The sequence below is a fragment of the Vombatus ursinus genome, unplaced genomic scaffold (genome assembly GCF_900497805.2).
Source record: "Vombatus ursinus unplaced genomic scaffold, bare-nosed wombat genome assembly UNPS02014158.1, whole genome shotgun sequence".
In the NCBI taxonomy this organism is placed as follows: Eukaryota; Metazoa; Chordata; class Mammalia; order Diprotodontia; family Vombatidae; genus Vombatus; species Vombatus ursinus.
This window is the reverse complement of record NW_020953936.1, coordinates 1,667,028-1,688,414: the sequence shown is the minus strand read 5'-3', so window position 1 is coordinate 1,688,414 and position 21,387 is coordinate 1,667,028. Positions and strand designations below refer to the sequence as shown.

Genomic DNA, 21,387 nt, shown 5'->3' with positions numbered 1-21,387 from the left:
CATATATAACATTGAAATTCTATGTACATATATAAATTGCATGTGTATATATATAATTATATATACATTTATATTTGTGTGTGTAAATATTTATATAACATTGGAATTCTATTTAAATATATAAATTACATATACAATTATATACACATATATTTGTGTATGTGCGGCCATAACACTGAAATCTGGTATACATATATAAATGTAAATGTATACGTATATACACATTTATTATACTATGAGGTATAAACACAAAAATCATGTCAGTTTTATAAAAATGCAATTATAATGATTGTATTGTATCAAGAATTTTTAATCTTAAAATTAGTTTATTTTGTAAAAATAATACACTTTTACAAAGCCAGCACGAATATGGATGTGTTTAGCAAAAAATTCTCTAAGTTTTCAACTTGGATGTGTGACAATACACTTTGTTAGACAGACGCAGATCTCTGTGTATCCAAGAGGAGCAGAACTGGTCCAAGTATATCTAACAGGTCAAGCTCTGAAATGAAGAAGCAATAAGCCAGTGAAATGGTACTATCACCGAAACATGATTGATCAATTGAATTCTATCAGAGACAGTGGACAGTGAGATTAACTCAGGCCTGATAGGTTCAATGAGTTAAAGCATGATGTTCATTTCAGCTTCATTTCACCAGTCTTTGCTTGTGAAATTGGTCAATCAATAGAGGTTGAAGATCATATATATATATATATCGGTGACCATCTTATAGGGAATATAATCTAGGGTAGTTGGCTCCTGACTGTGGCTGCCTGCAGTGGGTAATGGAGATAGAGCTGAAATTCTATCAGTACCATCGAAATGGCCTGATATCTTCTCCAAATGAAAAGTATTTTTGGATCTCTGATGATTTATCTTTTTTTTTCCTCCCTCTCACTTTGATCTATGACAAAACCTATACCCATCTTGGAGAAATATAGTGATTTCTCCTGAAAACATTTGTGCAATGATCAGCTATATATATTCTTCAAAATATAAACCTTCTTCTTCCCTCTCTCTTTTTAAAAAAAGTTATATTGGCCTTTGGAAAAATAAATACAGTAATTTAAGCACTCAAATGGGGGGAGGGAGATAATGTGAGGAATTTATAGTAAATATGTTTTTAAACATTATTTTGTGAGTATATAGTAAGCAGTGGAGCCAAATCTGCTGAAGAGGGATGGAATGAAAACAGTTTGCAAGGAAAAAGAAAATCCTTCCAGGTATAATTAAAGCAATGCCTTTAAGCTTTCTTCACACTAATTTAAAAGCACAATTCAGGGCAATAAATCACCCTTTTGCTCCTAGTAATATTTCATTTGCTTCAGAATATTTTAAACATAGTGGTTAACATCCTTCCTAATTAGCAGGCATATCTTTCTAGTAAGGTGGAGTAATTAGGTATGATAAAAGGTAATGGAGTTGGACAGTATGGATTAGAGACAGCAAACTTGTCCTTTAGAAACTCACATGTTAACACTGCTGTGCTGCCTGTTCTTTTAGGTTATATTGATTCATTAAAAAAAATCCCATCTATTTATTCCAACATCTACTGGGTACCCTCAATAATGTGTTGGTACAATTTAAACACCAGAATGTATATCGTGGTGTGTAATAGCTACTGCCTTGAATAATATCCCAATCAAATACACTCAAGTTGGATTTGAACATCTCGATGATTTTACAATTGCATTTTCCGTCTCTGTGCAGAAAGACAGAGTGAAGCTGATGGCTGAATAATCACGGCTCCTACAGAATTTCCCTTTATTCCAGGCCCATTTCTCTCATTTGGTGTCCCTAACTTAGAAATTACCTTGAAGAAATCATCAGGAGTATTCATTTTGTCCCCAAGGGACTGGGTAGCATGGGTCCTCTGAAGTGGTATCTCTGCTGGATTGACCCCTGGTCCCTATCCTTATCTGGCTCTTTCTCAAAGATACCTTCTGAAAGAACTGACAGGAGTGAACTGCATTTTCCAGTGGTTCTTCCTTTCTTCTCCAGCCAGTTTATGAAGTAGATTGTCACTATGGATTTTAATAATATACCCTCCCCAGCTCAGCTCTGTTAGTTACTTCCCTCCCTTTGCTTAGGTTATTTGTAGCCTTTTATTTACTATCTACCAGGGTGTCCATTAGCTATACTAGCCTTGTGCAGTCTAACTGCATTCAGATTCATTTTTTCTTCTTATGTTGAATAGTGTGTGTGTGTGTGTGTGTGTGTGTGTGTGGTTTGAAAATATTTGCCAAAAATGAGTCAGTCCACTGTCTATCTGAGAAGGGTAGGTAGGAAAGTTAATGCTGATATTCTTATTGCTGAGAGATTGCTTAGCAGGAAGGGAACTGAAACCTTAGGATGGTGGGTAGAATTTGGGAATACCTTAAACTGTTCCCTGTTTCAGCCCAGTTAATAATATTGGGGAGGAGGATTAAAGCATTTTGGAAAAGGTGGGAGAGAGTGATGAAGATGTGAATAGAAGCCAATAGGAACATTTTCATTAAAATGCCCTAGAAGTGAATTATTTTACACAGGAAGATATATATATATATGTATATATTTACATGTAATATATACATTCATGATATATATGTGTACATATATAAGACACAACATCCTTAAGAAGGTACTTTTAAGAAGGGGCCAACTAAGGAAGAGAACCAGGGGTCAGTCAAAATGAGATGCTTCTCCAGAGGACCTGTGCTATATAAATACATAGAAACACATACACAGACACAGACAGACACAGACACAGACACAGACACAGACACACACAGATACACACACACACACACACACACACACACAGTGTCCCAAAAGTCTTAGTGGAGTTTTAGGTTTTAATAGTGTAAAACTGCATTGAGTTTTTTTGGGACCTTTTCTTCCTCTGTGTATATACACATACACACACACACACACACACCCCTGTGTGTCTATATATAATATATTACATATCTATATCTAAATATGCATCGCTAGAGATATAGATCTTATCTCTATATATATCTATAGAGATCTTTATACACACATCTATCTAATTATCATCTATCTATCTAATATGATATTTCTGACCACCAAAGGAAATTCTCCTATGAAATCTAACAATATGACCATAATTTCTAATATTCTCTGATGAACGTTTTACAAAATCTCATTTAAATTTCAAATAACATCTTTTGTTTTATAGTACCTTCATTTCTAATTATACCCCTTTCCCTCCTTTGCCATCCAGTAAGCATTCTCTTTTAACAAAAAATAAAAAAGAGCAAGAAAATTCAACAAAACTACCCAATACATCAACTGAATCTGATAATATAGGCAATGCTCTACAATTGTAGATTGTAGAATTCTTCTGCAAAGAAGGGAGAAAAGTACAATTTCTCATTTTTTCCTCAGGAGCCAAGGTTAGTCATAATGATTTCACAGTGTTTCATTTCTGGTGGAAGTTTACAAATTTAAACAGGTAAATGCTAAGCTAAAAGTACCAGGAGTTCAGTCATGCTATTCCAGTAAAGCCTCTGCCTCCTTTTTGGTGGTGTTTAGTACTCCTCCTTTATGCTGATATAGACAGTGGACAATGTGCGTGCTCCCCTTGGCTCCAAACACAAGCATTATACTGAAGTTCCTCTGTGTATCAACACTAAAAACAGTCCCATTTTTTATAGGCATTTTCACTAGGTGCAAAGTTGGACAACAACTTTTTTCCAAATGAAGTCTAGTATTTGCTAACTATGTATCTTTGCAAATATTTAATCCATATAATCAAGATTTAGATGCTTTTAATATGGGATTGAAGAAAGAACATAATAATTGTCTTTAATTTAATTTAACTCAAGGAGCATTTATTAGGTGCTTCCTATGCACAGGATGGGCAGCTAGGTGTCGGCAGTGGATAGAGTGCTGGGCCTGATATCAGTAACATTCAACTTCCTAAGTTCAAGTCTGGCCTCAGACACTTACTGGCTGTGTGACCCTAGGTAAGTCACTTAAGCCTGTTTTCCTCAGCTTCCTCATGTAAAATGAGCTGGAGAAAGAAATAGCAAACCACTCCAGTATCTTTGCCAAAAAATCCCAAATGGGGTCATGAAGAGTATGGCCATGATTGAACAACAGTAACAACATATACAAGGAATGAAGCTACACAGAGAAAATGAAAAAAACAGTCCATGTATTCAAGGGGCTTATAATCTAAAGTAGTAAGGGATATAATACATAAAGAGATAAGTAAATTTTTTTTTGTTTATTTTTGTTTTTTTGTCAGGCAATGGGATTAAGTGACTTACCCAGGGTCACACAGCTAGTGAGTGTTATATGTCTGAAGCTGGATTTGAATTCAGGTCCTCATGACTCCAGGGCCAGGTAGCTATCCACTGCGCCACCTAGCTGCCCCATGGAGGGGAGTATTATGAAAAATGTTTAGAAAGGCAGGTAGGAGATTGATTGTGAAAACCTTTAAATACCAGAGGAGATTGTATTTTATCCAAGAGGCACTAGGGAGCCAATGAAAATTCTTTAGCAAGACAATGACATGGTTAGAAATAGAGATTTGAAAGGTTATCGTGGCAGCTGCATGAGAGATGGATTGGAGAGGGTGAGAGAATGGAGGCAGAGAAAACCACATGGGAGGTTTTGCATGATAGCTTAGTTTAAAATCACAGGATCCATTCTACTTAAATCACAGGGTTTGTAATATGTGTGTATAATTTACATAAAGTACTTCATACAGTAGGACTTTGGATTGTTGTAAAATGCTTTGAGATCCTCAAAAGCAAGTTCCATATTGGAACAAAATGTTTATGTTTAAGAAGCTTATTTTGAATATTGAATAAGAAGCCATTAAAAAACATAGCATTCATTAGAAAAAATGGAAGGGGAATAATAGAAAAAGAAAATAATTATTGGAGACTTTAAACTCGAATACTCCTTTTCCTCTGTGTTTCATCAGTAATTGTTCCTTTCCCTCTTCTTTCTTCATCCTGTGTACCTGTGTCTTACTACCTTCTCTGTGGATTTGGGGACTTTGGCCATTCTTGCATCTGACTTGAGAACTATAGTTACCTTCTGTTCTTAACATTGGCCCAAGGACCAAAATTTGGTTGTTGATAAGACGGTGCTTTGTAAACTTTAATGTGTTATAAAAATGTGAGTCCTTATCATCATCACCATTGTCATTATCACCACCACCATCACCTAGATATATTTGCCTTCCTTTGCCTTTTCCTGACTTCAAGTTGCAGTTATGGGAGAGGGCCAGGAGGGCACCCAAGGATACAAAACATGGTCTGTGTCTACAATGTCTTTTGTTGAGGAGGTTATAACTGGTTTCTTATGTAGTCAGCCTTCCACATTCCATTATCAAACTCTGTACTCAAAACAGGGAACAAATGATTCTAATTTCTCAGCCCTTAAGGAGAAAATTTCTTATGAGCATTTCTTACTTAAAGTAGCAGATTAAAATAACTTGAATTTGAATTATTCATTCCCCCACAAATTCAGAACATGTAATGATTTTTTTTTCTTTTGGCTAGGCAATGGGGTTAAGTGACTTATGATTTCTAAGGTGAAATTGAAAATGTCCAAGTTAAAGATACCAGATCAGTCAAATGTTTGGACTGCTTAAAACAAATATATTCACTAATCTTTGTTTCACTTACTCTTTCTTCACCATGAGAGATGGAGTTTGGGTGTGAGAAAGGAGTGGAAAGGCTTGCTATAAAATTAAAAACTGAGGAACTACTAAAATCTCAGGAGGGAAAAGTTAAAGGCACTTGGGTCTTTGAAAAACATTGCCTGATACAAACTCCAGAAATTGAACCCTATAACAAAATAGGTGACAAAAACAGTGCCAGTATCTCAAATAATTCTGAAAAGGAGATGGTCATACTTAGTTGGAATTTTGAAAGGACTTTTAGTTTGGTAGCATAAATCCAAATAGAACAATTATATCAAAATAGGGTAATTCTCAAGAGCTAGAATTTGCTATAGTCATCATGACTGAAGGCATTTTCCCCCAGTAATTGACAGAAAGTGGGAAAATATTTCAGGTCCTGCACATAGCAGTAAGTGTGGAAATTCTAAGAATCACAGTAAGAAAGGTGAAATTATCAAGGAATGCCACTAGGGATGGGCATCAGCTCCCACCATGACAGAAGTGACATAAGAGAATTACTGAAGATCTCCCCCCAAAAAACATTATCTAGATGGTTTACCAGGGGTGAGGAACCTGCGGCCTTGAAACCATATGTTCCCCACCCCTGGGCTTTGTACAGTAAAAATCTTGAATGCCATATTGCCCAATTAAAGGTAACAAAAAAAGAAACGTGAAAAAGAATCTGGAAAACAAAATTATATCAAATATTACCTTAATCAGCAAATGAAGGGAAAAAGTGAAATAGTTAAGATGATCCAATGAGCCAAAGCAGTGAAAAGAACAGAGTAAACAATTGAACATTAATCAAAAACTTTACTACAGGATCATTGAAAAGAGAGAACCCTGGCAGGAAGATGTTGAGAATTCTGGTCATCTAAATGGCCACGGGAAGTCCAATACAACAAAAATGCAAGTTCGATCAAATGAGAAACTGAAAATTTGCACAATGTTGTTATAATGAATAATAGAACAACTAAGTCGAAGACAATGACAGAAACTCTAGCTTCTCTACCACAATGGAAAGCAATAGACCTGGTTAAGGTCCAACATATTGGCTCCAACACTTCACAGTTGTTCACGAATTACAAGCATTTCCCCTCAGCTTCTTCCTGGAGGCAAGCTTGATTACATGTTTCTTAATAGAAGGCATCACATGTCTGCTTCCAAAGGATGAAAAAACCAGCAACTCCTCCAAGTACAGGCTAAGTATTTGTGAACTTAGTCTGGAGTATTCACAGCTTGTATCAATAAAGCATGTATAAACTTACAAGAAATAATATGTTGATGAAAGAGCAGAAAAAGATGTGTCAAAAAGTCTTAGTGATGTGAAGAACAACTCCTTATCAATTTAATAATTATTGGACAAGCTGCCTGAAAGTGTTATAACATTTATAATACCTTGTGGATAATTGGAAAGCCTTTGACTCAGTTCCATACTCATGGCTTATTCCTGTATTGCAAATACATAAAATAGGTCCAAATGTAGTAAGAATGCTGTCTAAATAGAAAAATTCTCTATTAAAACATGCCACCAACACTATAATACCAAGAATAATGGGTATAAATATAGCATTTTTCAGGGAGATAGTTTAAGCCCATTAAGGTTCTGCCTAGTCTTAAATCCATTATCATCTTTTCTCAATAAAACAAAGTAGGTATTGCTTCCAAATTAAAGAGGGAGTAAGCCAAAACATGGGCAGCATGATGGCGTAGTAGATAGGGTGCTGGGCCCGAAGTTAGGAAGACTCAAACTTCTTTTGAGTTCAAATCTGGCCTCAGACACTTACTAGCTGTGTGACCTGGGCAGGTCACTTAGCTCTGTTTACCTCAGTTTCCTTACCTATAAAAAGAAATGGAGAAGAAAATGGCAAACTGAGGTCACGAAGAGTAGGACGTGACTGAAAAATAACTGAACAACAACAAAGCAACATCTTACTGGTCACTTGATGGGTGTGAATATCAGGCTATGTGGCTATAATGCTTTATGTGGTAATGCTTTAAACAATGCCTGTATTTCTTGAACTCTTCTTCCAATGTTATAAAAATTATTTTTGGTAGTTGATAAGTATAAAATGCTTAATGTATGCAAGGGAAAGTCAAGCCAAATTGATAAGTCAACAAGCACTTATTAAGCACCTACTATGTACCAAGCATTCTACTGAGGTCTGGGGATACAGAAAAAGTGCAGTCCTCTCCAAACAAAACAAAAGCAAACCAGTCCCTGCTCTCAAGGAATTCAGAGTCCAATGGGGGAGACAATATGAAAATTATGTTTAAGGAAAGATAGAGACTGGAGGTTTTGAGTTTGAATTAGTAGTTCACATTGAACCAATGGATGAAGGCAATGCCTGCAGTACTTGGCTTCCTCTGGACAAAATAAATAGAGGACAATGATGTGAAGGAAAAAACTGTTGCTAAATGTGTTTAGAGACTTATTGACATCCCCACATCAATGCTTGGATAGAAAAAATACATTTAAAGCAATTAACACCCAGGCAATACCATTCTTAATGTATTGGAATTGTAAAGTGGGGTGTAACAGATTTTTAAAAATATCCTAAAAAACAGTCCTCTTTCACCATAAGCAGCTATAGAAACATTAACACTTCCTCACCAAATGGAGACAAAGGATCGATAGGCATTTTGAGAGTACATGAAAAGTAAGCTCCAAACCTACAGAAATAGTTTTGGAAGAAGCAGATATTATTTCACTGAATAAGGCTGACAACAGGTACAAATCTTTGGTCTTCTTGAATATAACCAAAAGTGGTTTATCTTTGCATTGAGCTTATGAAATGCTCAAGTCAAAGAGTGGAATCACAAGACCTCTACATGGACTCAACCAATAGATAGGTTGACAGAGAATCATTACACAAAAGGCTAATTTATGCAGATTTGTGGGTGGAAATGAAGCGGTTTATGATGACAATTCAAGGCCAATTCATTTACAACAAAAATTACAGAAGAATTATCTTTAAGAATGCCAGATTTAGTGATTTTTATGCAAAGAAACAGTAGAAACTGTGCAAATATAGTTGGTAAAAATTTAGCATTTGTAAAATATCTAGTAAAACATGATCTGGTGTCTAGAATCATGCTTCAAAAGCTTGCTATCTTTCATGCACTGACAGATGACAAATCTGCATTCTACAACTACATGCCTCAAAATATCCTGGAGAATGCAACCAATAAATTGTACCAGAACTGGACCACTATTGCAGACTGCAATGCAACCCCAAATCACCCAGTTGTTATTCAGTCATTTTTCAGTAGTGTCTGATTCTTTGTGACCCCATTTGAGGTTTTCTTGGCAAAGATACTAGAATGGTTTGCCATTTCCTTTTCCAGATCATTTTACAGATGAGGAAATTGAGGCAAACAGGGTTAAGTGACTTACCCAAAGTCACACAGCTAGTAAGTGTTTGAGATGGATTTTAACTCAGGTCTTTCTGACTCCAGGTCTGGTGCTCTAGCCACTGGGCCACCTAGCTATCCCAAATCATCCAGACAGAACACTAATTCATGAAAACTTAAAAAGAATATTTTAAATAGATGTTGCCGTGCCAAATACTCATAATCTCTAAGTTGTATGGGACAAAAAGATTTCAAAATAGAGAGACCAGAAGAAATAAAAATCATGTGGGAATAGAAGGTGGTGGATATTTCTGTCATCCTGCCTGCTATTAGACCTTTTAAAAAATTTTTAAAATTTTAAAAAATTTTAAAAATTAATTTATTTTGATTTATTGCTATTAGACTTTTACTGAGGTTGCTTTCAGTGAGCTTAGAGAGTATGAGTTAATCTGCAAATACTTTTATTCAACTACAAAGGCAGTTATTTTTTCTACTTGTGTAATATTCTATGGAACATTAAATAGAAGAGATTAATAGTAGAACAGTGATTTTTTTCCAGGGCCATTTCTATCCAGACACCATAAAACAAGTTGAGAACTATTTTTGGTGATAATAAAAATAGTTATGTTGATAACAGTAACAATAATAACAACAATAATAAAATGAACCATAACAAATTTGGAAAGTAGCCTAACAAACACCAGGCCCATCATCCTGAGTCAGATAAGCAAAGATGATCACTTCCTCATCAAAAAGGAGGAAAATTGATAGGTCATTCTTAGAGCCTATGACAAGTTAAAAAACTTATGGAATAGTTTTAGAACAGACAGGCAACACTTAAATTAGACGTAGTCAAGGCTGATAAATGGTATACACCACTGAATTTGACAAATATAACTGGAAGTGTGGAACCTATGAAATGGTTAAGATCTACAACCTTATGTAATCAAAGGACCTCTATGGGTGACATCCATGTGAACTCAGTTAATCCGTATGTGAACAGAGAATCAACAAACAAGTGGTTAAGCCATGCAGATTTGTTTATGGAAATACAAAGGTTTATAATGGCCATTCAGAAGCAAGCTATTGCCATCAGAAATAATAGAAGTCTACCCTTAAGTTGCCTGGACATAGTGATAAATGTAGATAATAAAAGGAAACAGTAGAAACTGCGACATCTCACCGCAGTCTGTAAAGTTTACCACCTACAAGATGTGAACTGATGCCTACATCAGGAGCTCATTACCTTTCATGAACAGATAGAAGATATCACAGTATTATAATTACAGACCTAAAGATATCCTGGAGAACTCAAATAATAAACTGTATTAGAAATGGACCTCAAAACTTAAATACCCCTTCCTGGTCACCTTTCTTCTACATGTATTTTCTCTCCTATTAGCTTGTAAGCTTTTTGAGAGCAGACACTATTGCTTAACTTTTGTATTTAATTCTCCAGTTTTTTGCACAGTGCTTGGTACTTGGTAAGTGCTTAATAAATGCTTTCTTCATTCATTCATTCATTATCAGGGACTAAATATTGCCCCCAATAACCTATTTTATATTGATCCAAAAAAGAGTAAGAACAATGGTTTTAATAGATGCTGCCATAACAAATACCCATAATCTCTAAGCTACTTGAAATGGAAAACTTTCAAAATATAGAGAACAAAAAGCAAAGGAGAGGAAATGGAGATAATAATAATAATGATGATAATAATCAGATGATGATGATGATGTACTCTTTCACAATGATATTATGATCTACACTGAGGATCATATGAGACTATATAAGCAGAGGAGATTGAAATCTGTGTGAATAGGAAAAGGGACATATCATCCTTGTTGTCCTACAGAAGACAAGTTTATATCTAAATGCTTTTTTGAAATTATAAAAGCAGTTAACTTATCCACCAGTACTACATAGGAAAAGATTAGAAGAATCAGATGGTGATAATAATAATGATGAATGATAAGAACAACAACCTCCTCATAATCATACCCATCATCTATACTGTGGAGTGAAATGGCATCGCCATAGGAGTGGGCAGCCAGGGTCATTTACAGTAGAGAATTTGTGTGCCCCAAGATCTTTACAGCAGCAGCAGTATAGGCTGGAGAATTGGAGGCTAGAGATGCCACTGACTGAGTTCATATCTCAGACAGTGTGATAAACTACTCCTGAGAGTTGAAAGAAACAGAGAGGGTGGCATTGGGTTGCAGGCTGGCCCTAGTCAAACTGCTATCATCACCACCATCATCATCATCATCATCATTGTCACCACCACTACCACCACCACCACCACCACCATCATCATCATTATCACCACCACCACTACCACCACCACCACCACCATCATCATCATCACCACCACCACCACCATCGTTATTCTCACCACCACCACCACCACCATCATCATCATTATTATCATTACCACCATCACCACCATCGCCATTATCACTGTCACCATCATCGTCATAATGCACTCACTGGAGAGGTAGCATTATGTAGTGAGAGAAAATCTTGGATTTAAGTCCCTCTTCTTATAATACAAGGATTGTGTGTCTCTGGACAAGTTACTTAATCTCCAAAGGCCCTTGGAAATTTTTGAGTAAAGAAAGAAGCATTTATTAAGTGCCAGGCACTGTGCTAAGCACTTTACAAACATTGTCTCATTAGATCCTCACAACAACCCTGTGAGGTAGGTGCTATTATTATCCCTATTTTACAGATGAGGAAATTGAGGAAGTCAGAGGTTAAGTGACTTGCCCAGGGTCACATAGCTAGTAAGTATCTGAGGCAGGATTTGAACTCAGGTCTGACTCCAGGTCTAGCATTCTGTTCCCTGCGCAGCCTAAATGTCTTTCAAAGGCAATAAGTTATAGAACAGGTGCTAATCAGCATTGTTAGAGGGAGTTCCCTATACCAATGAAATCACAGGTTAAAAAAAAAAAGAAATACTAGCTAGCATTTGTGTAGCACTTACTTATAACACCCTTTATATAGTCTTTCATTTGACCCTCAATATGGGTCATAACACCACTGTGAATTAGGCATTTCAAATATTATTATTCCCATTTTTGAGATAAGTAAACTGAGGCTAAGTAGTAGAAGAAGGACTTAACTCAGGTCTCCTGGCTCCAGGTCCATTGTTCTTGCAATTGTACCATAGTCTATTATGATAATGTTGAAATGAAAAGATGGAAAAAAGGCTTGAGAACTGATCAAGGATTTCTTCCTTCTTTCCTTCCTTCCTTCCTTTCCCTCCTTCCTTCCTTCCTTCCCTCCTTCCTTCCTTCCCTCCTTCCTTCCTTCCTTCCCTCTTTCCCTCCTTCCTTCCCTCCTTCCTTCCTTCCCTCCTTCCTTCCTTCCCTCCTTCCTTTCTTCCTTCCTTTCCTTCCTTCCCCCCTCCCTCCCTTCCCCCCTCCCTCCCTCCCTCTCTCTCTCTTTCTTTCTCCCAGTCTAGCATTATAGCAAGAATTACTCAGATCATGAGTTTTTTTTTTAATTAGAGGAACTATGGACTCAAAAATTCAATTTTCTATCAATCAAACTAATCAATAAGTATTTGTTAAGCATCTACTATGTGCCAGGCATTGTGCTAGGAGCTGGGGATATAAGTATAAAGAATGAAACAATCCCTACCCACAAGGAGTTTCCATTCTAATGGAAGAGACAACAAGTATATCATAGATATACATATATACAGACACACACACAGCATAAACTAACATTTAATAAGTACAAGTATATATATATGTTTATGTGTATACACACATATATGTTAAATACAAGTTAGTTTGGAAAGGAAGAAACCACCAGTTGGGAGGGATCAGGAAAGGCTTCATATGGAAGATGGTACTTTAGTTTCATTTTAAGAGAAGAGGGGGACTCTGGGTCAGAAGAAAGGAAGGAGTGGATTTTAGGCATAGGGGATGGTCAGCAAAAAGGTGCATAAACTGGAGATGGCATTGAGTGAGGAGCAGAGAGAAGAACAGTGAATGAATTACAGAATGTAGGAGGAGGAGTAATATCCAATGCACTGAAATGATAATTAGGGTCAGGTCATACAGGGCTTTAAAAGCTAAAGTGAGCAGTTCCTATTTGATCCTAGAGGTAATAGGAAGCCACTAGAGTTGACTGAGTAGAGGAGTCCTTTCATCAGATCTGTACTTACGGACAATTTTCTATTTTCTTTCATATGCTTCAAGGAATCTATGATTTTGTCATTGTGGGCACTCCTTCCACTAATGCAAATTGAACTATCTGGGACTTAGGATACAATTTTATGAATTGCTGTGGTCCCCAAAATGTATTCCTGGTGCGGGGTAGGGGGAGAGAGGGAAACGACAATATTCTGCTTATGAATTTCTCTGAACTGAGCGAGGCTGGTTCATGAGTCGCAGAGACAGTTCATGCGTGGAAGCCTTTTTATCATCGTGGATCCTCTCAGAACTTGTGTTCTCCTCACATAACCTTGGAGAACACAGGGTCACTTGCCCACTATGATAGTGGTAGAAGGTAGTGGTAGAAAAATTCTTTAACAGAGGGCATTTAAGAAATATCTTTCATAATGACATCAACAAAACAACAAAATCCAGGAAAAATATTGAAAATGAATCTGCCGCACTGTAAAGAAAACTCAAAGTGTATGATCTTTTTAGACACACAAGAGACAGTTTTCTCTTGACAAATGTGAATCTAAGCTACTTTCCTTGCCCCCTCTCTCAACTAGCTTTCTGCAAAGCTTTAGCTTCAAAACCAAGCTGCGAATAACATTAGTTTAACTTGAAATCTAAAGCTGGCGTTGCTTTGCTCCATAGACAGGGACTCTCTGCCCTTTTGCTACCATGAAGCCAGTTACCAGAATTTTAATTTTATAAGCCATGGTTGACTAAACCCAGCTCCGGGCCTATTACATATTATTTGATTTGGAATAGAAGAAAGATTTAAAGATACCCTGTCCCTTCAGTACCTTTGTACTCGTGTACATGTCTACACATAGATTTCAACATGCCATTCAAACTACAAGTTCAGCTTTTGGTCCCTGGAATAAAATTGGCTACAATATTTCATGTAGCTTCACACTACATTCCTCAGTTAAGTCAGAGTGCTTTCTCAGGGAAGCTTACAAAAAAAAATCAAGAAACTAAAATTAGTAGCTTAAAAGGTGGAGAGTTTTTCTCATTCATGTTCTTACATTTTAATGCTAGATAACAGACATTAAGGCAGTTGCACAGCAGTAATCATGAGTAATTCAATTTATTTGAACAAACATTTATTAAGCATATAATGTACAGAGAGGGTAGTGTCGGTCAATGAGTAGCAGGCTGGCTTTGGAGTCACAGAGACTTGGGATCAGACCCTGCCTCTGATACACATTGACTAGGTGACTATGGGTAAGTCACTGAATCTTTCCGTGCCTCAGACAACTCCCTAACATGATGAATCACCTAAGAGTTGAAAAGCACTGGCTGTGAATCAGGGGACCTGAGCTAGAATCCTGACTTTTTTTTCCTGTGATAAAAGTCCCTTACTAATGGAGATCAGCAACTCAGGTGATTATCCATCTTAGAGTAGAACTTTATAAGTTTACAGTGGAACTACAAACAACGCATTGTTTGAGACTGGGGCAAGAAAAGATCATTTTGGGCAGGAGGTACAGGAATCAGGAACTAGGAAAGACTGAGGATGTAGCATTTGAATTGGGTCATGACAGGTGGTTAGAATTTCAACAATAAAAACAATTAGTGCAAATAGCTCAGGCATATTTGGTTAGGGGTTTTTAGCTGTTGTATACCCCTAAAACTTTCCTGAGGTCACACAGTCAAGGGCAGAATACAATAAGTTCTATATATATTAAATTACATTATTTATGGCCTATTTGCTTACACCAATTCATCATGTTGAAACTCACTCTCAACTTAAAATTTCCTCTTAGTAATCCCTGCCAAATGAAGAAAATTGTGAAATGGTCCTGAAAAACATATCCTGATGTGGAGGAACTGAAGCTTCGGTTACTGTTATTATGATGTGCACAAAGCGCAAACACCATAACTGTCTGCATTCATAGATTATTAAAATCAGCAAAATGCTAGAAGTGATTCTTGAGCCATGGCTCAGCCATTGATGGGTCGAGACTAATTTCTTCAAAGAAACAGACCATTTGTCCTTTGAAGGTGGAGGACTCTGGGTTTGACAGGGAAGGAAAAATGTATGTAGTAGAGAGGCATCTTGCTGAACCACTGCTGAGAATGAACAACCAAAGAGATGGGGCTATTGAACATGTCCCAGTAGCTTCTTGGGTCCACCTAGATTATAGATTCTAACTGGGATTTTCTTAGGCTCTAATAGCCAAGGAATAAATACAAGCTATGGCTGTAAAATCATGTTACTGATTTTAAAAATACTTCCTAGGACTTACTTATCCAATCGAATGTTGTCCCTTTCAAAACTGTTCCTCCAGGTGACTACACATTTGTGTCAGTCATGTTGTTGTTGTTGAGAATATTTCTGGAGCAATCCTCGGAAGAATTATACATTTTTTTTGTCATTTGAGAGTGGATTTAATTTTTTGAAATCAGTCAAAAGTCATTTGAGTTTTAATGAATAGGATAGTTGCTGAAGCTTGGAAACTTGTCTTTTTAAATTAAAAAAAAAAGGTGTGAGTACAAAGTCACGAGAATTATTTTCTTTCTATGTTCCTAAAAGCAATTCCAAAAGGTGATTTCCAGAAATGTTTTGGGAATGTCAGCATTGTTGCTTGTGTAGCTTTGTAGTACAAGTTACAAGGAAACATCTGATCTGCTGATAACATTATCCTTGTCATCCTCATTTTATTGCATTTATCTTTTTGTAGATAAATAAATGAGGGAAATACAAATAAATCAGCTGCTATTCTTCTTGTTTTTGGCATCATATTTGGAAGGTTCAGGCCCAAGACTCATCCAAAATTATTTAACATTTAACATTTTCATGATTATGAGGGAGAATTGCTTAGAAATGCTGGTGTTGGAACTCCTTTCACCAATGTAGATTGCAAATGTCTGTGACTTATTTTCCTCTCCTCACCTCTCCTCTTCTCCTCCTTCTCCTCCTCCTCTTCTTTTTTCTTCTCTTTCCCTCCCTCCTCTCTCTCCCTCTCTCCCTCCCTCCCGCTCTCTGTCTGTCTCTCTCTCTGTCTTTTGTGTACATATGGTATCCTCAGTAGAGTGTAAACTCCTTGAGAGAAGAGACATTTCATTTTTTGTCTTTTTGTCCTCAGCCCAGCTCAATGTTTAATAAATGCTTTCCCCTCCTCCCCCAAATGAATGAGTCAATATATCCTAGGATTGCCTGAGGCAGACAGAAGATAACTGACTTACCCAGGGTCATATAAGACACATCAGAGTCAGGATTTGAAATTAGGTCTTCCTGACTCCATGCACAAACACTCTCTCCATCATGCTGTGCTACCCCTGACATTTGCACATTCATATTTATAGCTCACTTTTTAAAAATAATGATTTATAGCTTAAAATTGGCTCCTCTCACAAGTATCTCTAACTCCTCTTAATTCCAGTACTTTCCTTCTTTTAATTATTTCCTAAAATAGCTTGCGTTGCATGTATTTGTTTGCATGTTGTCTCCCCCATTAGACTGTAAGCTCCTTGAGGGCAAAGAGTGTCTTTTGCCTCTTTTTGGGTCTCCAGCCTTAGCAAAGTGCCTGGCACACAGCAGGCACTTAATAGATATTTTGAATTGAATTAAGTTGAAAGAAGTGCACATTGCAAATATTATCTGCTTTATTTTTACAAATGAGGAAACTGAGGCTTAGACAAATTAAATGACAATCAGCATCACAGAACGAGTATCTGTTGGATATTCATTGGAAATGGGATACGACTGAAGTGGTTCCATTGATCTTTATACTATATCACAACCCTTAGTATTTTTTCCTTAAAAAACCTTAGGAATTACCCCTCAATTAGAAAACACAAGTATATGATATATAGATAGTATTTAGTTTCATGTTGTTAGATTGCCACAGTGGTGTAGATGAAAGAGTCCTGGCTTAAGAATCAGAAGACTCAGATTCTAATCCCAATGCTGGCTGTGAGATCTTGGGCAGGTGACTTTAACCCCTCTGGGCCTCAGTTTCTTCCTTTGTAAAATAAGTGATTTGGTCTAAATGATCTCTAAGGTTGTTTCTAGTTCTAATGGTTTATGTTTTGAATATATCCTTTGTTGGGCACTTGTAACATCTATTTAGCTTTCTCTTTATTTTCTTCCCCTTCAAAGGTATTCAGGAGTCTCCGGTACCAAATGGCCATTCCCTCCCAGGCAGAGATTTCCTTCGGAAACAGATGCGGGGAGACCTTTTCACCCAGCAGCAATTAGAAGTGTTGGATCGAGTCTTTGAGAGACAACATTATTCTGACATATTTACAACCACTGAGCCCATCAAACCAGAGCAGGTACTATAATTAATTCTCACTGAATTCATGCGCATTATTATTGTTATTTTAAAACGTACATCTATTCTCCACTGGTTGCCTATATACTCTGATTGGGAATTGTCAAGAAATTACTATTTAAGTTCTCATCAGTAGAAGATGGGGAAAAGTCTCAGAAAAGTGTTTTCTTTCTCAATAAAATGATGTCACTAAAAAAAAAAAGGAACTCCTTGTTTGTGGGGCATGCTCTCTTCTTCCATGTACTCAGTAGAGGAATTCCTCAGAACTCAGGACGTTGTCTCCACCGCTTCCCCTCTGTGAGTTTCTAGTGCTAATGAAAGGGAGTGACTGATTTTGCTTCTTGAGTTCTTTTGAGATATTTGTTGAGCAGGCTCATTCTGTCTGTGTTGCTGGTGATGAGGAGGTAAAGCTATCCTGGACAGTTACGGTACGGGCTATTCTTTTTATGTGCCACATCTTGAGCATCAGAATCCAAGGGTTCAGTTTCTCAGACCCCTACCCGAATTGATTGCAGAAGATTCAAGTGGATGACTTAATCCTCTTTGTGAGAGCACTAGAAGGGTATTAAGCCAAGCTCTTCTCATTAGTTAGGCTAAATGACCTTTCTGAGTGGTGTTTTTCACAAGAAGTGGCTTGAAGGGGTGGATAGAATAGGAATGTAAAGATGCTTTTGGTTTACCTGAGAGGATTTCTGGGGTCTGGACAAGGATGAGGGACATATTTGCTTATTAGATGAAAACTATTGCTAAATATACAACAATACCTAACATTTGTAACATTTCACAGTTTTCAAAGTGTTTTTGTATCTAGTATCTCCTGTGATACTTACAATAATCTTGTAAGGCAGTCAGTTATTCAGTAAGCATTTATTAAGGACCTACTATGTGCCAGGCACCGTGCTAAATACTGGGGATACAAAGAAATGGAAAAGACAGTTCTGGCTCTCAAGCATCTCACAGTCTAATGGGGGAGACAACATTTAAACAACTATGTGTAAATATGACACAGAAAAGATAGATTGAAAGGATTCAACATAGGAAAGGCACTAATGTTAAATGGGATTGGGAAAAGGCTTCTTGTAGAAGGTGGGATTTTAGCTGGAACATGAAGGAAGCCAGTAGGGAGAGATGAAGAGGGAGAGAATTTCTGGCATAGGGGACAGCCAGTGAAAATGCCCAGAGTCAGGAGATGTCTTATTGGAACAACAAGAAGGCCAGTGTCACTGGGTCACAGAACATGTAGACCAGAGTAAAATGTGAGAAGACTAGAAAGGAAGGAGGGGGCCAGGTGACAAGGGGCATTGAATGTCATACAAAGGAGTTTATATTTGATCCTGCAGGTGATAGGAATAGAGTTTATTGAAGGGGAGGGAGTGACACAGTCAGACCACAAATTTAAGAAGATCAATTTGACAGTTGAGTGGAGGATGGATTGTAGTGGGGAGAGACTTGTGGCAGGCAGAACAATTAGTAGGCTATTACAATAGTCCAGGAGTGAGGTGATGAGGGTCTGTACCAAGGAGAAGTGGCAGATCAGCAATTATTTTCCTATTCAGAGTTGAGAAAGATGAGGCTCAGGTGGGTTGTTAAATTGCTTAACAAAAGTCATACGGCTAGTTGGCAGCATGATTAGGACTAGATCTCAGATTTTCCAGCTCCAACCTAGTACAGTACCCTTCCCTCTATACTACACACTTAATATTGAATAATGATAGCAATGCCATGTACTTGGCTAGTGTTTACCTTTTCATAGTGCTTTCATTTCTATTGTTGCCTGGTAATTTCTAACCTTATAGTTCAACTTGCAGCAAAAACCAATTGGAAAATGTCATCTATGAATCAAAATGGAGATGGGGCCATATCCCTCTCTAGTGAAACCAAATAGAAGTTAAAAATAAGATACAAGTGGCCCACATTATAGAGGAAGGTACAGAACAAAAGAGAAACTAGTGACAATGTAGTCTCTGATCTACACAGTTCAAGGATCCATGACATATGGCAGTTCCTTCCACTGTGGCTGATCACAGTTTCTCCTAGCCTTAGGAAATAGATCATCAAGTTGCTGGCCAAAAACTTTCATTATGGTGCGGCCAATATACATACCTAAATTTTGTAATATTTTATACTTAACTTTCTGGCGGCAAGGTTGTCCTGAGCTAGGCTGGTTCTGAGACATATGTGATCACCAGATCCATGTTTGAAACCTTTCCAACTTGGTAGCATCTATTGGAGTTGCAGTTTTACTGGTATAGCCTTTGAGGACACAAGGTCCCCTCTGTGTCGCCATCAGCATTGATTATGCACTTTTGTGGAAGAAGCTATAAGCTACAAGAAATGAAATAGACAGAAAACTGTAATAGTGCCACCTGATGTAACACAGTAAGTGCAGAGAGGAATCGCTTCAGTGAAATACCTATTTCATCAGGCCTGGTGTCTATCATGGAACCTAAAGGACCCATACAAGGAATTTAACAATGATCTACACTGGGGCTAGGGCACCTGCAGTCTCGAGGCCACATGTGGCACTCTAGGTCGTCCAGTGCGTCCCTTCGCAGAAGTTTGGATTAAGTCAAAGGGCTGCACTTGAGGACCTAGAGAGCCACATGTGGCCTTGAGGCTGCAGGTTCCCCACCCCTGATCCCCTCCCACACATGTCATAGGTTCTCAGGAAATAGCTTCAGTTTCTATCACTGAGAGACTGTTTGCTTAAGGAAAAGATATCCTTTGCCCTAATTAAGGGTTCATCAGTAGTAAGCTATGTATTTTGTTCTAACTATTCCCATCTTTTCTTTTGGTTTCCATATCTGTTGGGTAATCCCAGTGTCTGGCCAAAAGCAGATCTCAGATTGTCCTGGATTGGCCAGTCTCCTTCATGTCACTTCTGACTCCCCTTGCAGGGTTTTCAGAATTAAAATCCTGGCTTTAATTTCATTGCAATTTAGAGAGTGAGAAGAGAGGGGATGTCTATCGTTCCTAATTTTGGTGAGGAGGGTGATTTTAATACATTATGCCAGGGAAACAGCCTTTCACAGTGCGATAACTATCTTGAGCTTCCAGAGGGCTTTGGTTCATTAGTCTTATATTAAAGTGTAGATTGTTTCATCTGCAAAGTGAGCTCTTTAGAGATAAAGAAATCACAGATTTTATGAATTACCATTTCTCTGTCTGTCTTCTCCATAGTCACTCATATTCCCATCTATATGAGAATGTAACAGATATGAGGCTGAAAGTTGGTGTTTGAGTCCATTTGGAGGCAGCTAGGTGGCCTGGTGGATAGGGTCTGGTTTTAGTGTCAGGAAGACCAGAATTTAAATCCTGCCTCAGACACTTATGGGCTGTGTGACTCTGGGTGAGTCACTTAACTGCTGTTTGCCTCAGTTTCCTTGTCTGTAAAAAAGGGATAATAATAGCACTTATTTTGCAGGGTTGCTGTGAGAATCAACTGAGATAACGTATGTAAGGGATTTTGTAATCCTTCAAGTCCTGTATAAATAATAGCTATTAATATAGCTATTATTATTTGAAAGGTGCCACATTCTTACTGGGCTAATTGGACCTACTTGTACCAATCTATATGCTATAATAATAATAATTTGTGTTAGCTTTAGGTCTGTCATTGAGAGGTGGTGTGTCATAGTGGATGGCTAGCTGGTCTTGGAGTCAAGAAGATTTGCATTCAAATCTTGCCTCTAACATATAGTATGAGGCCATGGACAAGTCACTTAACCTCACAGTGCCCTAGGCAACTCTCTAAAACTGTAACTAAAAGAGGAGTTACATTGGTGGAGGGACTTTCCATACTAGCGGGTTCCTGTTCCAATGTAATTACATATCCGGACCAAAAAATATATGGATATAAATTTAAGAATATGTAAAATAATAACGTGCTTTTAAAAAATAAATTTTTACCTGATATTGGGAATGTTTAGTCT

The 21,387-nt window shown here is 37.4% G+C and overlaps 1 protein-coding gene across 2 annotated transcripts in view; it reads left to right on the top strand.

The window, feature by feature from the left end:
* Window positions 1-21,387, top strand: part of PAX5 (paired box 5) — a 352,843-nt gene that overhangs the window by 94,006 nt on the left and 237,450 nt on the right. For both annotated transcript variants that reach the window (XM_027859120.1, XM_027859121.1), the window contains exon 6: window positions 17,281-17,456. In XM_027859120.1, coding sequence (XP_027714921.1) covers window positions 17,281-17,456 — 176 coding nt within the window. The remainder of the gene's footprint in view (window positions 1-17,280; window positions 17,457-21,387) is intronic.